This window comes from Seriola aureovittata, chromosome 2, assembly GCF_021018895.1.
Source record: "Seriola aureovittata isolate HTS-2021-v1 ecotype China chromosome 2, ASM2101889v1, whole genome shotgun sequence".
In the NCBI taxonomy this organism is placed as follows: domain Eukaryota; kingdom Metazoa; phylum Chordata; class Actinopteri; order Carangiformes; family Carangidae; genus Seriola; species Seriola aureovittata.
The window spans coordinates 12580001-12598642 of record NC_079365.1 but is presented as its reverse complement, the minus strand read 5'-3'; the positions used below and the strand labels follow the sequence as shown (position 1 = coordinate 12598642).

The window sequence follows — 18642 nt, the reverse complement described above, 5'->3', positions numbered from 1 at the left end:
TGGCGGTTCTTTACAATTATGTGATGTGCAGAGTGCATGCACAAGTGTGATTTGTAGCTGTGTCTCATATCAATAAAGTGGGGCCATGGGTCTACTAGAGCAGCAAGCAGTCTGGCTATTGCACTGCTCTTCTCATTAACGTGCCACATGATAAACAGACAGCTGGACCATCACAGTGTGGAGAATGAAGAAAGAGATGGAAGAGAGAGGAAGACGGATACAAGTCAGAGGCAGGGATAAGGTCAGATTTCATTTGCAGCGTCTGAAGCCAGTGAGGTGCTCATGGTAAAAAAACAAAAAAAAAAATCTTTTCACATGTAAAAGTAATAAAAATGTGTAGGACATCTAGGTAGAAGGAAGTTCTTTTTTTGCAGCTTTGTTTTACAATGATATGCTTCAAATGACACCTGCAAATAATAAAACATAAAATCCATGCTTCATGGAAGCATTTTCATTTGTTCTCATAAATATTTGGTGTTGGGTCATGTTTTTCCAGGAAAACCCCCCTGGTGCACAGAAACTGCCTTTTATATTTCCGGCAGCAGCAAGCTGGGTTTGTTTGGAATAAACAGAGGAAGAGCTGGGTGTTTACCATGAACAGCAGTGGTCTACATGACAAAGCAGAAAAAGAAAAACTAAGCTCACATGAAACTTAAATGGCATCTAAAGAAAGTCCAAAAGAAAAAAGATTTTGCACTGTCGGCTTCACAGATTTAATTGCCCAGTGATCTCTGGGAAGTGCAAAAAATGCCACAGAAATAATGACTACTTATTACTGAAGATGTCAAAAATGAAATCAAACTTTAAAAAAGGGGATCTTGTGGATTACACTTTAATCAAAACCTGAATTGGAATCAGAATCACTATTTACTTTGGATAGAAACTGACAGTTGTAGAAATTACATGGTGACTTTGAGAAGGCAGGAGAATGAAATAATGATTAAAGATTAAAGTTGCATTTATTCTTTAAATCATTCATCATCAATGATGGTGCATACATAGCCTCAACTGATATTCACTAGTTCAGCTGATCACTCAAACTCTCTGACCTACAGAAGTGTCACCTCTGTCTCTGGATAGCCGTCCCATACCATTTTCAGACCGACACACATGGTATGAATCCACATTGATCCAGATGGGTCAGCGTCTGTGATCAGACCCTCTTCCTGACCTGGGTCAGATGCATGTCGGAAACCGCTCGGCTTTGGTCAGCAGGTTGGGAATATAATTAAAATGTCACAGATGTTTGAACATTTTTTACTTCCTGACTCCTCTTAAAAAAAGCTAAAAAAGATAGAGAGTGGGGAAGTAAGAGAAAAACCAACATGTCGGGGGAGGAAGTGAAACTGAAAGTTAACATGTAATGTGTAAATCTGTTGTTTAGCGTGGAGATGTTGAAGAACTTCTGTCGAGTCTCTCTGAATGTTGTCGGGATTAAACTGTGACAGCAGTCTCACATGAATGGGATCAAACGCAGGTCAAATGCACATTTAGTTGACCCACCTCATACACACATGTCTGATATCAAAAGAAGTATTACCTTCCACTGCCTCCTCTTTCTCTCTCTCTGTCAAACACACACACACACACACTCTCTCACACACATACACACACACACACAGCACTCTCCCCCTTCTCTACTCTCTCCATCTCTGTCTTGTTTGTCTTGTTTGTTGGTGCCTGGCCTGGCTACCCTTGCTGTACTCTCCAGGGCATCTACACTACATCTCTGTTGTCTGAGCTGTCAGCTCACATGGCCCCACACACCCTGCCAACACACAGACATACACATGGAGTGTGTGTGTGTGTGTGTGTGTGTGTGTTTGTCTGTGCTTGGATCCTCACAGACAGAAACACAGGCACAAACACCGAATCACAAAGCGCAGGCCAGTTGTTGTTTGTGTACCCGTGTGTAGCAGCAGCACTTAAGCTGAGTACACTTCACAACAAACCTGGCTACTAAGGTGGCACGTAGAAATTTCTCAAGAACTGTAATTTCCAGCTTTATGATCATTCTTAAATCGCAGAAATTGCCCTCAGCTGCTGTAAGTGAAGCAATCATCATCTGTCGGCCACAGGGAGGGTGAGTGAGCGAGGGAGTGAGTGAAGCCAGACATTTAATCTGGTCATTTCTAAAGGTGGCAGTAAGTGACTGTACAGTGACACAGTGGCTCACATCAGGCACAAAATGGCCGTCCTCAGGTTGGCTCCTGCTGGGCTGCTCTCACACATGCAAATGAGCCTCAGCCAATAATGAGATCTTTAGGAGCTCGATAATTAGATTTTTCCCTTCTCTCTAAGGGAGAACGACAAAGGCAGACAGGGAGCGCGGGAAGACTTCTTTTCGTGTCTTGACTTCTACGCCTTGGTCTGCGCTGACAAGCCCCCCCCCCCCTTCCTCCTGCCCCCTCACCTCACCCCTCATGCTCCCCACCCCTTCCCCATCATATTTCTCTTCTTTTCTTTATTTATAATAGAGGGGAGGATCTGAGTGGAGAGCAAAAGAAACTCTGAGATTATATCTGCGTTTTGATTGGTTGTTCAGAGATGGTCTCTGTGTTTGGCTGGATGTGTGAGATGGTATCAATCCATTTTGTGTGCTTGTGTGTGCACGTGTGTGCCCGCGTGCGTGTGTGTGTGTGCCACACTGTCATGTGTCACATTTCAGGAGAAACTTGACAATAGCTCAAGTCTCTAGACAGGCAATTGCAGGAGAAATTGATTGTGCGCAACAAAACTGCAGCTACATTTGCTGAAAAGCACAATACTCAAGTGATTATTTAGGAGTTAGATGATTCAAGATCAAAGAGGCGTTTTAATTTGACACTGGAAACAAGTGCATCATTTTATACAGAGAAATGATACTTAATAACGTTGGTAGATAATAATAACAGTTGAATTAACGGTTTGGAAATTGGAGAAAATGTCCATTATGAATGGATATGAATCAGAAATGGTTATGCTTCTGATCTTGTTGTTCTGTCACTCACAATACATACAGTAGATTTTTAATGTTATTTACTCAAATCACTGAATGTTGCAAAACAAAATTGGGGATCAGTAATAAAGAGATGCAAAATCATGCACAACCATGATGATCACAGCTTACAATCCTGTGCCGATTCAGAAAGTCTTATCGTGCGCAATGTTCTTATTCAGCAGCTACTGCTAACGTGCCCTTAAGCAAGGCGTGCAGAAATATGTGGCTGAACCCAGGAGCTCTTAAGCGTGAATTAGCTGTGGGCATCTTGGAAAAGGAGCATGAAAGCTCAGTCAGTCTTCCCTGAATAAGTATAAGGGAGAATTCCCATGCAGGAGGTTGTATTTGAATATTATCCTTACCCTCTGTGGTATTTGGATAATTTCAGGTGTGCGTTTGTAGCAGGTATTGGACATAATTGGCCACAGTTACGTTAACTGGTCGTGGCACGGGTGCAACTGAGAGAATTGGTGGACATGCGGTTGGCAGACAGAGTGGCAATTGGCGGATTACCCAGCATGATACGTAGCACGCCTCCATGACCTGCCACACGTTCTCTACAATGGACACACTTGGCACGCACACTGGGTGGGCACAAGCAGACGCATATACACCCACTTGGCAGACACACGCCTGGCACACTTAACACACTGCCACTTGGCATGCACACATACAGATTAACGCACGTGCTTGGCTGTGGCCCATACGTATGTAATTGAATAGCGCGGTGTCCTGTTTTCATGTATTATTGAGGAGCTCGTTTAATTAGGAAAAAAATGAAAAGACTCATTAGAGATATGTTAATTAGCTTGGCTCTCTGCTCTCTGGAGAGGGCTGGCACCAGCACAGTGGGATGGAGGAAGAGAGGGAGCCACGCAGGAAAGACAGGAGAAGGAAACTGAGTCATGTCAGTCTCGAAGCAGAGATGATTTTATTTCAGTGAAACTACATTTAATCAATATTACAAATCCTAATTGACTAGTTTTTCTATATGTCGTTAATGATGTTCTCCGTTCAACAGCTGCCTTATTTGAACCAGTTTAAAGTTGTGAAAAACTCCTGCACATAAAGATTTTGAGGCAAAGTTCAAAGTCTTTTAACTAATCAACAAAACTATGTGGAAAGATGAGTGTTTTGCCCCCCAGAGTCTGCAGCACTGAAGTGGTTCCTTCTCTCGTTCTCTTTTATTTCCTTTCAAAGTGTTTTTCCCAAAGCACTCCTTTTGTCCACTCAATGAAAGTGCTTAGTTGGCAGTTTCTCTTATTTGATGTGGAGGGAATTGGGGCTGTGTGTGCACGCATATGTGTGTAGGTTAGTGTGTGTATGTGTGTTGGGGGGTAGTATGGGGTCCTGACAGTTTGTGAAGGGTGTATGGGAGGAGGTTGAGCAGCCAGTGGAATGGGTTTGGCTCTGGGCAGAGGGGTGGACAGACAGAGGGGAAGGATGGAGAGGAGAGGTTTGGGTCTGACCACTGAAGTGTGAAACTCTTATTTTGTGATTTGAAACATGAGTGAAATCAGTAATGAAATATGGTCGATAACGGCCTCTCACACTTCCCAATGAAGTGCCATGAGTGTGTGTGTGTGTGTGTGTGCGTGTGCGTGTGTGTGTGCGTGTGTGTGTGTTTCTTGAAATGTGTTGTCATTTTTATTCTGAAGCACTGGGGCGTTAGATGGAGGGAGGCGGCGGATGGAGGGGGGAGAAGAAAGGAGGGAGGGACGGAGGTGAAGGGGGAGGAGGAGGAGGATTTTCCACTTGAACTTGCTGGTCTTTCACTGTCCTCTCTGAAGTTTTTTTTTTTTTCTTTTTTTCATTTGTCTGGCCCCTGTCAGGGAGAGCCGAGTGTTACGCACATCCACATGCATACTGTGTGTGTGTGTGTGTGTGTGTGTGTGTGTGTGTGTGTGTGTGTGTGTGTGTGTGTGTGTGTCTAGGCCCCAGCTCAGCAATAGGCTTCTAGAGACCCCAATTTACTGTCCTCAGGAGCCTGCGTTTCCTCTGTGGACTCAGACCCGTCTACTGTCCTCAAACCAACCGACCACAAAAAAAGATTTGGCAACACCTGTTTTAAACCAGCCAGTGTTGATGTGCTATAATCACATAAACTTTATATGCATAATTATATGTCTGCTATTCACCAAATAACTAACACAAATACTGCAGTATTTTATGGACTAAATCACCTGCCTGTTGCTGGCACAAGATTACCTACGGTGTGAAGTCAATTAGAAATAGACAGAAACTTACACACAAAGACTGAATAAAGCGATAAAATAAGATTTTGTTTTGGCACGAGCTCACACACACACACACACACACACACACACACACACAACACACACACACACTCCACATTGTTCATAGAGACAGACGAACATTGCTCAGCAAAAAGGTTTTGAAGTAGTTTGAGGCAGCAAGATGCCCTGAACATCCCCAACCCCACCTGGCTTCGCTCATCAGTTCCCCCCAGAGTAATGTGGCCCCTGGCCCTGCTGAAGATTAGCTAGAGGAGGGGTACTCATCACACACAATGGGGCCCTTTTACTTCCAGTGGAGGCCTGGCCCTGAGCTCCAAACAACACTCTCAGCACAGTAGGCACTCCTTCTATTTCTCTTTTTCAGTCAAATGCTTTTCTCCCTCATTCCTCTGCTTCTCTCTTTGGCCCTCTTGCTCTCTCTCACCCCCCACCCCCACCTCCCACTCCTACCCCCAACTCCCACCCCCCCACCCCCACCTCCTCACCATCCTCGTGCTCTCCTCTCATTTCTTGGCATGACGAGCACAGACAGGCTGTTTACCTGGCGCGATTGAGAGAAGGAGCGAGCGATAGTGACGATGAGCTGGCGAGTTAACAAATCCTGAACCAACAAGAAGGGGAGTTCACCACACACCATTAAAGCCTTTACACACCGAGAGACGGCACAGCGCGGACTGTGTTTCAGCAGGAGGCTCTAATTTACCCCCAGCCTGCTGGCAGCTACAGTGGCAGAAGAGGGTCATGCCGTTGCCTTGTGCATGAATGAGCACAGATTTCTCTCTTTTCTACCGCTGCCGCTGATGTGTTTAACTTTTGCCACTGTCCAATCAGAAGAGGCTTTGGAATCTTTGCAATAAGCTGTGATACTTTTTGACACTTTTGATAAAAAAAAAAAAACATTATGGCCAGAAAGCCTATTCAAAGACAGAGGCCAGTTTTTATGTACCTGTGTGTGTGTGTGTGTGTGTGTGTGTGTGTGTGTGTGTGTGTGTGTGTGTGTGTGTGTGTGTGTGTGTGTGTGTGTGTGTGTGTGTGTGTGTGTGTGTGTGTGTGTGACAGAGAGAGACAGAGAGGCAGGCGTCCCTTCCAGTGAGAGGTGGTAATGCTCAGTGACAAGGATAAACAGCGCTGTGGTTTGCTCCTACCGGGGGAGGAGGAGGAGGAGGAGGAGGAGGAGGAGGGGAGGTCTGTGTCAGCCTCTCTCTCTCTCTTCCTCCTGCTTTCTCCTTGTCATTTTTTCAATTATCCCTCTCTCCTGCGTGTCCCCATAGACCCAGAGGCAGGGCCCGCATCATTTAGACTGAGAGCCTGTTTAGATTCTGATTATAGCCTCCTTTCTTCTCAGTCACTGGCATATCTCTCTCTCTCTCTCTCTCTCTCTCTCTCACACACACACGCACACACATACTGGCTGCACATTTTTGAGCCAGCATGGGGTGAACAACTGTAGCAGTAGATTTATCTGCTTGTGAGGCTCAAGGGAGCGTTCAGGGTGCACTCGCTGTTGCTTTTTTATAAACTACCACATAGTTTGTGTGTTCTTCTGAATTTATGTCAACTCCCCAAAAAGGCGTGGACAAAACATTCTTGAGAGCATCTTTTTTTTTTTTTTTTTTTTATAAATGTGATCGTTTATGGTGGACAAGCATACGTTAAATAAAATGTCTGATGAGGTTGTTAAGGCTGCTGTGTTTTGGGTGTACTTTTCTAGTCAGAGACCTCAATTAGAAGGATGGCGAAGGTGTGAAATCCAAAGTTCACTCCTAAATTAGAGATTGTGTAGTCATTTAACCAGCCTGTCTTCTATATAAACATGGTGCTGAGCTGCACCGGGCCTATTTCCCCAGGCTGCCTGCTGGTTTAATATCAGATAGCCCTCCTTCCTCTCTTCCCGAGGTTTCATCTGAAATGGAAAGTGGGGCTTTCCTCCTCGTTAGAATGAAAAGTCATCAAGGGAAGAGAGGAGAGAGGGATGGAGCCTCATTGAAATGCAAGCTACATCCCCCCTCTTTCTCTCTCTTCACTCCTCTGGGACTCCATGCCTTTCTCCTCCTTCTCCTTCCCATCTTTCGGGTGCTCCCTCGCTCCCTCTCTTCCTTTGTTAATCAGTTAAACTCCCTCTTCAAACATCCCCTCTAATTACTCCTCCACTCTCTGTAAACGACAGGGCTGTCTCTCGCTTCTCCTCTCCTTCCTCCACTCCTCCCTCCTCCAGCTCCCTCTCTCTATGGCAGGGGTTGACCTCTGTCAGCCACCAGCCCCTCAGCAGAGTGTATGTCTGCGCGTGTGTGTGTGTGTGTGTGTATGTTTTGGTGTGTGTGTGTGTGTGCGCACATGTGACTGATTCCTGCATGTAAATGATAGGAGAGACATCTTAGGTTTTTAAATGTTACTATTATTAGTTTCAAATTTTCCCATTTATTAGTCACCTCCTGTAGAGGATTTTGTGATTGTTCACTGGCATTTGTTTATGTGTGTGTGTGTGTGTGTGTGTGTGTGTGTGTGTGTGTGTGTGTGTGTGCGTGTGTGTGTGTGTGTGTGTGTGTGTGTGTGTGTGTGTGTGTGTGTGTGTGTGTGTGTGTGTGTTTGTGTGTGTGTGTGTGTGTGTGTGTGCATGTCTTCACTGTTGTAGCCATTGCCTCCAGCTCTAGGCCACACTTTCTCTTACCACAAACCGGCTGTATGACTCTTCACACACATCTCTCTATTTTCCAAACATTGTTTCCTTCCTTCCTCCCTCTCTCCCTGCTTTCCTTCCCTCCTTCTTTCCTTTCTTCCACTGTGTGGATGGTATCCGTCCTTCTCCCCTCTTTCTGCACGCCCCTCTGTTCACCCCTCCCCAACAGCTTCACCTCTCTCCACTAATCTACCACCCATCTCTCTCTTTTAAATTAACATGCAACATGAAAAAAATGGGACGACAGCAGGAAAAAAAAAATTAAATGCATTTAATAAATGGCTGACTTCAAATCGCCCGGCTTTTCAGACTCTCCCTATTCACAGTCCAATGAAAGGGGAGAAATCATTCACCGGGAGAGACAAAGCCGAATGAAAATATAATTCTGCATTGTGAGGCGCTTTTGTCCTGGCCCGTCAAATCGCTAATGGCGAGGCTTTTGTTTTGTGGCGGCGCTCTCAGGCTGGCGGTGTCGTATGGCGGTGGCAACGCATGCCCCATAATCACCACGCTTTGTGATATTAGATTATAGGGGCAATTAATGGCGTCAAACCTTAACTACTCAGCATTCAGCCTGCCACACACACACACACTCTCAGCCTTAAACCCATGTACATGTGCACGTTCACACACCCACATGCACACACACGCACACATAGAGTACAGTATATCAACACTTGCACACATGCATGTGCATTTGGCTCTGGCGTCGGAGCGTCAGCCAACACACAGAAAGGTGCTATAACTCCAGTAATTATTACGCCTGTGACTTGAAAATGTCAATGGCGGTGTGTATAAAATAGAATGTATGAGTTGTCAGGGAGGAAGAATGGGATGCACAAGAGCAATTAATTACAGCTTTTCATTTGGCAGCTTAGACTGACAAGGCCTGGCGGCGGGGGCAAGCTGGCATGACGCCAAGCGGCACCCATCACCACCCCCACCTTACTCACAACCCCACCCCACCTCCCCAGTCCCCTCTGCGTGTTCCTTTACCGACTGCCACAACACCATCCTTCCCCTCGCTCACCCCACTCTGACTCTGTCTTTTCTTCTGCTTTTTCTCTCTCCCTCACCCCTAGCACGCACGCACACTCTCACACGCACTGCCGCTCATTCATCTGCATACCCCAACACACCCGTCTTCCACTTTCCATGACCCAGCCTGGCCCTCTTTTCTGGAGTCTCTCTGGCCCTTCACCATTACATGTAGCTGGGAGTGTGTTTAGTTAGGGAAGTCTGCTTTGATAAAAGAGTCTAGGGTCACTCACAGACACGCATAAAGAAAAGGAGACAGAGGAGGGGGGGCAGGAGGAGGGGACAGAGGCCAGGTGGTAAAGAGGGTGTTAGTATTTATGGCCAATCTTGTTTACAAAGTCAAATCAGCTCTTTACAGATTTAATTTACCAGTGACAGCTTGTCCCCTCTCTTGCTCTCTACCGCACGATTCCCATCACCCTCCCTGCCTGCCTGCCATCCCCTCAGGTGGTGAGTAGATAGACTGCTCCGAAGAGAGCTGCACACACTGGCACTTGTGCACGCCCACACACACACACACACACACACACACACACACACACACACACACACATACACACACACACACACACACACACACACACACACACAAACACACACACAGGCCCACACACTGATGCGCACACACTCACAGTTGGAAACGACAGAGTGAATATAGATAAATGGACAATTTCAGAGGTGATAACTCATCCTTGTATTTCTCAGTAAAACAGCCATTACTTCTTAACAGACAGGATTATTTGTATTGAGAAGGCAGTATAGTTTATTATTGTGAAGGCAGTGAAACAGGAAGCAGCCATCCCCCTCTCCCTAAATATCTCTCAAATCCTCTATCTCCCTAGCCCCCTTATTTTTTTCTCTCTCAACCCCTTAATTCAGTTAATGAATATAAGTACTTTGTCGGCAGGTTTGTCGGTGTGTTTTTTCATATATCGTCCCTGCATTTATGCATGTGCGTGAGTGTCCCGCTTTTTGATTCATGTGGTTATTTTGTCTTCACTTTGCAGTGTTTGTAATCAGATTAGCATCTCTGCCCATCTCTGTGTACAATGCATGTCCATTAAGAGTGCTTGCACAACAAATCTGCAAGAATCACCACATTTCTCTCGCCATCCTCTCTCTCTCTCTCTCTCTCTCGCTCTCTCTCTCTCTCTCTCTCTCTCTCTCTCTCTCTCGTCTTTGCCTTTCTGTAGCCGTATCTGATGAGATAGACATCTCATCAGATAGCCACTTTGTTGTTCCTTTCTTCTTAGCCAGGCTTGACTGTGTGGAAAGAAAATCGGAGGGAGTCCTAATCATGTGTTTATGGAAGCAGATAAGATTTTATATTTTTGTGGGGGGATTGCATATCTGTCCCTTTATCTCTGCCTGTTGTTACAGAAATTGTGAGTTTAATTTTTTTTTCTCCACAATACCAGCCTTGTGTAGGAAATTGTCAACAATATGTGTGCGCTTTGGTGTGACTGTCTGTTGATCTTTGTCTGATGTTGTCAGCTTTTCTTAGCAGTGACTGACAGCAGAGAAGAAGAGACAACACACCTCTCTAACTTTACCTGTCCATACCAGCAGACTGTGCAACCTCCATTCAGATTGTTTGTTTTGAGTTGAGCATTCAGTTGCAGGCACAGTCATGCTTTGAGCTCGCTGTGTTGGTCGGGCCCTTTTCACACAAAGCCTAGCCCAGTGATTGAGTTGTCCTACTTTTGCATGCTAATGTCTAAAGTGTGTGAGGAATTTAAAACACAAGTGTGTCCCTGTGCTGTGCTGTCTTTAGGTGCCTGTGTCCATGGCGATGATGAGTCCACAGATGATCACTCCTCAGCAGATGCAACAGATCTTGTCTCCCCCTCAGCTCCAGGCCCTGCTGCAGCAACAGCAGGCTTTAATGCTACAGCAGGTAAGACACACACACATACACACACACATACTCTCTCTCTCTCTCTCTCTCTCTCTCTGGTTGGATCAAGTCCCAGGCCTGCGTGTTTGGATGTGTCTGCTTTAGTAGGCGCTGACACACACTGGGCGTGATTGTATCTTATTTAATGCTCACAGATCTTTGAAGATAAACACACATCAACATATCCACTTATACACACATGGTCATTTTGAGCACCTCCTCTTTAGCATTGTTGCTAGGAGAATGTGCATGCTCCCGCCTGCAGGCACACTCTTGCACACCTATCCACATTCACATGACGCACACACACACACTTGTGCGCTTTTTTAGCATCAGCCAGTGAATCATAGTGATTCAGGAGTGTGTGTGTTGATGCCCAGCAGGTGATAGAGGCGTTGCCATGTCAACAAAAACCAATAAACACTCTTCATCTGCAACAGATCTATCAAATACTCAGCCACACCAACCTGTGACCTCCTACTTACACAAGTGAAAAACACACGCAACCTTGTAAAGGCTGTGAAGAGGACTATTAACAATGGGGATAGAAAAGTAATTGCAGCGCAGGGGATGTCTAGAAAACACATACATGCAGGAGACACATACAAGCAGACAGATTTAATAAGGAGCGGTAGCTTCAGGCGAGTATAAATTGCAGTGGGAAGATCTGACAACATGTATCATAATGGAAATGTGAAATGTGCTGGCTTTCTGGAAACAGACATGCAGACGGTTAAGAACCTCTTCACCAGCTCTTTTTTTCTCTAACGAGGAGAAAGGAGATGGGGGGGGGGGGGGGGGGGGTGATAATGCGCACACACACACACACACACACACACATTACACTCCTCCCGCTATTAAAACCACTGAGTTTAACATTGCTCTCCCACTTAATTAACCACAGTATGGACTAGCTCTTAGTGTATATCTGCAAATCAGGCACTTTTCCTCACAGACAGACACACACACACACACACACACACACGGAACAATCAACCAACATATCACTCACTGGAGCATTAAATTTCATATCCCCATGGCCATACAGAATTGTGTAAGAGTGTGTAAGTAAGGTTTACGGCCCACTGCTACACAGCAGTTGTGTGTTTGTACAGGCAGTCATTTGTGGATTTGTGTTTTAACCTTTAAGTTTTCCCTAACCTTTACTTATGCTACAGCTGCTCTGCCTCTCTTTCTTGGTGTGTTCACTAAAGTCAAGGTCATGGTAATAGGCTGGAGAGGTGAGTGCCTCACTTACACATACTCTTAATGCACAGAGCCACTGAATCAAATCATTAAAAAGACCTTAATTATCACTTAATTATTCCCTCAACTCACCACTCTCCAGCCAAGTGTGTGTGTGTGTGCTTGCGTACATGCGTGTGTGTGTGCATGCGTGTGCGTGCGTGCTTGCTTGCATATGCATTTGTCTGTGTGATGAGGAGGCGATCAGGGCTAGTGACGCGGAAAAGAGAGATTAACTCCGCCTAAGGAGCGATAAAAGAGAGGAAAGACAGATGGAAAAGAAAGAGCAGCAAGAAGGAATGAGTCCTGCATTTAAAATAAATTAAGGACAAGAAGGAAAATCATAGTACAAAAGCACAGTGAATTATTCAAAATTGAAGCTATGGCTGAGATAATATTGCAACAGGAAGTGTAAATCAATTTTGGACAAAAAGAGCAGGTCCATTACATTACACAGCGTGCGTGGTGAGGATGGGCAGTGGTGTGAAATCTGCTCACTGCAGGGTCAGACGCATGTGAGACCGAAGCAACTGCTGCACTGTGAAGTCATTCTCTGGTGAAAAGCCTCTTTGAACATTTGATGCACCATGAAACAAAGACAAACTGCAGACAGACACCTGTACAAGCTGTTCTCAAGAGGATAACTTCCCCCTCCCCAATACACACACACACACAAACACACACTGTGGTCAGTGTGAGTTTTCCTGTCCGCCTTCCTCTCCTCTCAGCAAGATTATAATCTTAATGGAGCTTCCTGAGTAAATTAATGATTAGTAACTCAAACAAAACAGACAATCTGTGGCCAGGGGACTGTGTGTGTGAGTATGCGCGTGTGTATGTGTGTGTGAGTATATGTGAATTATGAGTTATCGTGTGTGTGTTTCCATAAAAGAACCAGACTGAAATGCTAAATTCGGTAGTTTTAAATTATAGCGTTATGCGTAGCAGTCAAGTTCATTCCGCTGAATATCTGCATAATTACAGCAGACAAAGAAATGCTAGTCAAGGTGAAGAACACATAGGGGTGCCAGTAAAAAACTTTAGTCACTTTCCTCTGAGACCATCAGGCTGTTACTATGGCGATGGATGGACAATCTATAAATAACCATACATAACCTGGAGCCACTTCTCTTATCTGCACACGGTATAGAAACAACCCGTTTAAGAGTAGAAACTCTTAGTAGTACAGTGTAGGATGTGCACACACACACACACGCACACACACACGCACACACACACACAGTGCCAGCAGGTGTTTTATGACAGCAGTACAGTAAATACAGTAAGAGCAGCCTTTAAGTATTCACAGAGGAATACCTCCATGTGCATATCCCTGGAGGCTTAGAACGGTCTTGTTCAGTCATGCAACGTGTGTGTGTGCACATGTGTGTATGTAAAGAGCATGTGCAAGCCACCAGCACTCTTTTTCTATATCTTCATGTTAGCTTCCCCTTTACAATGGCGTGACGCAGTGCGTGTATGCAGGTATAACTCTGGTCTGTTGCCCTTCTGCCAGTCTGCATTGTGCCACAGCCGGATCATTCTATACAGCGCCTGAACTCGGTCAGTTCAGCCTTGTGCAGTAGCTTTGACATACACAATCACCTCACAGCAACAACTTCAGGCACCATAATAGCTCCATGATATTCCTCCGCAGCCTTTGACAGGTCTGTGTTTGCTTGTTCCGTGTGGTTTGTCAAGAAACCACACACAGCCACAACAATAAACTGCGGCCTTCAGTGAACAGAAAGCAACTTCATTCCCTGAGTCTCCTTTTCAAGTTATGGTGTCTGACTATTTAACTGTTGGAAGACTGTGGTATTGTTGAGGTTGATACAAAGTGTGTTGTGACTCACTCGTGTCATGTTTCTCCACCCCACCCCACCCCCACCCAAAAAAAAAACAACCCTCCACCCCTGCCCCCCCCCCCCCCCCCCCTTTCTGTGTCTGTCTCTAGTTACAGGAGTACTACAAGAAGCAGCAGGAGCAGTTGCATCTCCAGCTTCTGACTCAGCAGCAGCAGCAGCAGCAGCAACAGCAGCAGCAACAGCAGCAGCAGGCTGGGAAGCAAGCGGCAAAAGAGGTGAACTTCACCAAGTACACACTCACTCAGCTCAAGTACACTCTGAAGTACACAAGTACCCTTAAACACAGTAAAAGTGGTTGACATGGGAGGCGGCAGAAGGAAAAAAAAAAAAAGAAGCTCGAATGTATAGGATGTGGGATACATACGTTGGCTCTCTTTCTCTCTTCCTCTGCTCTCATCCTCCTGTTTCTCTACTTTATTGTTTTGTGTACAAGCTCATCTCAAAACAAGGATTAGTGAATATGGATTTCCATTTTTTCCACCACCAGAACGCCATGTCGAGGCAGTGAGGGAGTGCTGCGCTAAGCCATACGCTACCCTGTCAGCGTGTTCATTTGCATGCCTTCAGCTCTAAGCCTGAGGTGAAATCTCTCTGTAGGAGGGGTTTGCCACTCTTTTAATTGTCAATTAACCCCGCCAGCACTCGGAGCCTCCCTTGCTCTCGCTTTCTCTCTCTAACACACACACACACACACACACACAAACACACAATTATGCATGAACACACCAGGTTTAACCACAGCTGTGGTACAGTAGGATAACAGAGGATCAACTAGGATCACATTGTGGCACAACAAAGAGGATCTCAATCGATCAGACAAGATTACTGTCATAACCTGTGTGTACGAGTGGGTGTGTGTGTGTGTGTGTGTGTGCCTGTTTGTGCATGTGTGTACTCTATGACCGTTCGTTCGCCAAAAATTGCCAAACACACAGAGGACAATGCAGGAGACGGACTTAAGGAAGAAAGACCTCATGGGACTTTTCTGATAAACGCATGAGGGGACACATCCTAGATTTCCCCTCTTCCTCCTCTTCTTTATCCCCATCTCTCAGTCGGCAGACTCGCCACCCACCCGCCCACCACCCCCACAAACTCCTCGCCGACAGCGGTCAACCAACTCGACCGTGACCAAAGCAAACCAGTTGTGGTTGACTTGCATGTTGAGAGGGTGTCTGAATCGCTTTCCCTTTCTCCCTCAGCTCTGCCACTGTCCCAGTTTTCAGGTTTGTTGTCCTGTAACAACTAGACAAGTGCAAACACTGGTCACACGGCTACACATACATGCAGAGAGGGAGAGGTTTGATGTGTGATGGTTCACTGCACAAACACATACACTTGGGGGAATAGACCTCCCTACAGAGCTGCATACAGCTGTTATGACTAAGGCCATTTCCAGCAGTCAGTGTTTTTCAGTTTGCTGCGAAGCATCAATCACACCTTTTTAGTCGACTCTCGCATCTCTCTCGGTCAAGCAGGTGCCTCCAGACATAGAGACAGAGGACGTTTTTCATTGGAGGCCTCCAGCTGTTTATAAACCTCCATGAAGCTGTGCTAATCTAGTTCATATTATCTCTGAACCCATAAACTGATCCTATTTAAAGTAGTGATTAGGCAAGGAGGTAGTCTTAACCACCTTTAGATTCTAGCAGTGTTTAACAAACTGAAAAAACAAGAGGACAGAAGGAGACAGAGAAGACAATGGAAAAAGGAGGGAGGATAAACCATAAAGTCTCTCCTTTGCCTTTTGCAGTTTGTGCATGAGCGGCTGTGACTTTTTGCCCTTTTCCCTCTTCTCTGCAATTCCTCTTCACTTCCTTGTCTGCGTAGAAGTGATGCACTGAAAGAGAGAGTATGTATGTGTGTGTTGAGTCCGTGTTTGTGTGTGTGGCTGGTGCATTTGGGACTGGTCAGGAGTCAGCTTAATGAAGTGACTCTGACCATCACAAGAGATGTGTGTATGTGTGTCTGCGAGTGTCCATCTACAGTGTGTGTGTGTGTGTGTGTGTGTGTGTGTGTGTGTGTGTGTGTGTGTGTATGTGTATGTGTGCGTGCGTGCGTGTGTGTGCGCGTGTGCGTCTGTGTGACTGGCAGGCTCAGACAGTGTGTGATGTGCTCATAAATCACATTGACAGCCTGTTACTGCGCTAGCTTTGGCCACTCAGCCACAGCTAATGTAAACAGAACACAGGCACCCACACACACTCACACACACTCACACACACATACAATGTGTGTTTTAAAGAACCATGGCCATATCTCAGGAGGGAATGAGAGACAGATGGGGGAGTGGAAGAAATAAAATGGACAGACAAGTAGAAAAGGGGGCAGGAGGGCTAGAGAGAGAGAGAGAGAGAGAGAGAGAGAGAGGAAAAAGAGGTTCAGTTCAGTCTGAACACTCTGATCGTTATAAATCATTTACTGTATCAAATGAGAATTTGTCCATTCACTTCAGAGAACTGAAGTATGTAAGCATGACACACATATTGTGTCCATGACAACAACACCACTTGCTTGTGACAAAGCCTAAGAGATTCATGTTTCCTAATTATACTGTAGTTACAACACAACAGACACCAACACACAGTAGAATAAATGGAATGAGAAATGTGGGATGAGACAGTGGCAGGTCCATTTCAGGGACTGTAGCTGTGCTTGTGTGTGAGTCGTATGACTAGATATCCTGACCTGTGACTGCTGTGTTCAAGCTGAATGACCAAAAAAACTGGTCAAATACCATAAAGTCCATTAGTAGCCGTTGTGGGGCTTTTGATCGTATCTTCTTCAGCAGATGAAGTTTGTTCAGCTCTTAATGGAGTGATTGAAATTTCAGTCTCCATTTTACTTAGCATGTTTCATCGCTATGATTGAAAGCTCCAGAGTAGCCAGTTGCTACTCTGAGAACCTTGAACAAAAATTTCTCTGTGGCACTAGAATAGTAACCACTTTTTGTTTATTATAGATTTATTCCCTGGTCGTTAGAATTTGCTTATCCATTCAAGTTCAAGTGTAGACAAATATACTTGTGCAAATATTAAAAGGTTTTTCCATTGAACCATTTCAAGGGAGGAAAAAATTAGTGTCACCCCTTTTCCGTCCGTCTGTTTTCCTTTTGTAAAAAAGTAGTTGCTGTGCTTACTCCTCTACACCCCCCTGACACCTACCAACAGCCCCCTCCCACACACAAACACACTGCCACCACACTTCTTCTCCCCAGGCACCAACTCTGAAAGGAAGTGACCTATCTGCCCTTCCTGTGAGTTCCTCTCTGTTCAAAGAGTTCCAGGCTGCCACTCTCTTTCACACACACACACACACACACACACACACACACACACACACACACACACACACACACACACACACACACACACTCAAACACACCCAACACACACACACACACACAAATACACAATGAGCAGTTCCTCAAGTTTTATTTATTTATTTTTCTCCTCCACCAGTTATCTGTGAGAGATAAAGTCCCTCTCTGCTCTGGGGTTGCTCGGGGGGGGGGGGGGGGGGGGGGGGGGGACGACGACTTCAAACAGAGCAGCACAGGCCAGTTCTGCCCCAGACTGGGACAACACAGGAAAGGGGACATTTATCACCGTAACACACACCGACATTATCGCCACGCGCCATGTAGTCTCTCCCACTCTCCCTTTAACCTCCCTCGTTCCCTTCCCTCCTTCTCTTCATCGTCACGGTCGTCACAGCTTGGCTTCAGACTTGTCATCCTTTTAATACGGGACTAATTTTCTCCGCTCTGGCCTCAAATTTCTCGCTTTGTTTTTCAGCAGCAGACAATTAACCTTTACATCATCATCCTCTCATTTATTTTATATGGTGTTAGTTGACTGTATTTGAATTTGTCATAGTGATGGAATGTGCTGACCAACCGCACTGACATCAGAATAAGAACAGATTAAAGAATAATAATGAATCAGTGGCAACTTTGTTAATCTAAATCAAACATTTAGTTTAAATTTACCATTGAAAAAAATGGTACCTTTCAGATTCTGTCCTGTTAATACAACTTAAAATGTTTTGGTATCATAAACTTGCTTGCTCATCTGCTGAGTCAGACCATATTTTAGTCCAAAGTTATAGCATTGTTTCCTAATTTTGGTCAAAAATTGCCTAAAAGAGTTCTCTGGGTTATATGTCTTGGACATATTAAAGATACTAGTGGTAATGACTTCCTTTGAGAATGAATAGAAATCATTTTAGAATGGTACAAAATGAGGCAAGATAAAATAGAATAAATAAGATTTTCTCTCAGGGACAGTTGCCTATCTCTGCCAGAGAAAACATGGGGGCATTACTTAACTTGCTAACTTCTTTCCCACTCTCTTGTCTTTCCGTCTTCTGGCTAACAGCAAATAGGCAGTAAGCAGTTGGCCTTCCAGCAGCAGTTGATCCAGATGCAGCAGCTTCAGCAGCAGCACATCCTCAACCTCCAGAGACAAGGCCTGGTCCCACTGCAGCCCACCGCCGCCATGCAGTCTCTGCAGCAAGGTACATGCACGCCCACACACCACACACACATCCATATGCACGTCCCTCACTATGCAATACTCAGTAACACAGACACATCCTGACAAACATGCATGCACACATGGTCATAACATACACACATACACACACACAAATTCACACAGGCCTGTACCCAGTGCCAC

General features: G+C 45.3%; 1 protein-coding gene across 2 annotated transcripts in view; it reads left to right on the top strand.

The window, feature by feature from the left end:
• foxp4 (forkhead box P4) overlaps positions 1 to 18642 on the top strand; it is a 98762-nt gene that overhangs the window by 53136 nt on the left and 26984 nt on the right. For both annotated transcript variants that reach the window (XM_056393721.1, XM_056393712.1), the window contains exons 4-6: positions 10728 to 10850; positions 14053 to 14178; positions 18343 to 18481. In XM_056393721.1, coding sequence (XP_056249696.1) covers positions 10728 to 10850; positions 14053 to 14178; positions 18343 to 18481 — 388 coding nt within the window. The remainder of the gene's footprint in view (positions 1 to 10727; positions 10851 to 14052; positions 14179 to 18342; positions 18482 to 18642) is intronic.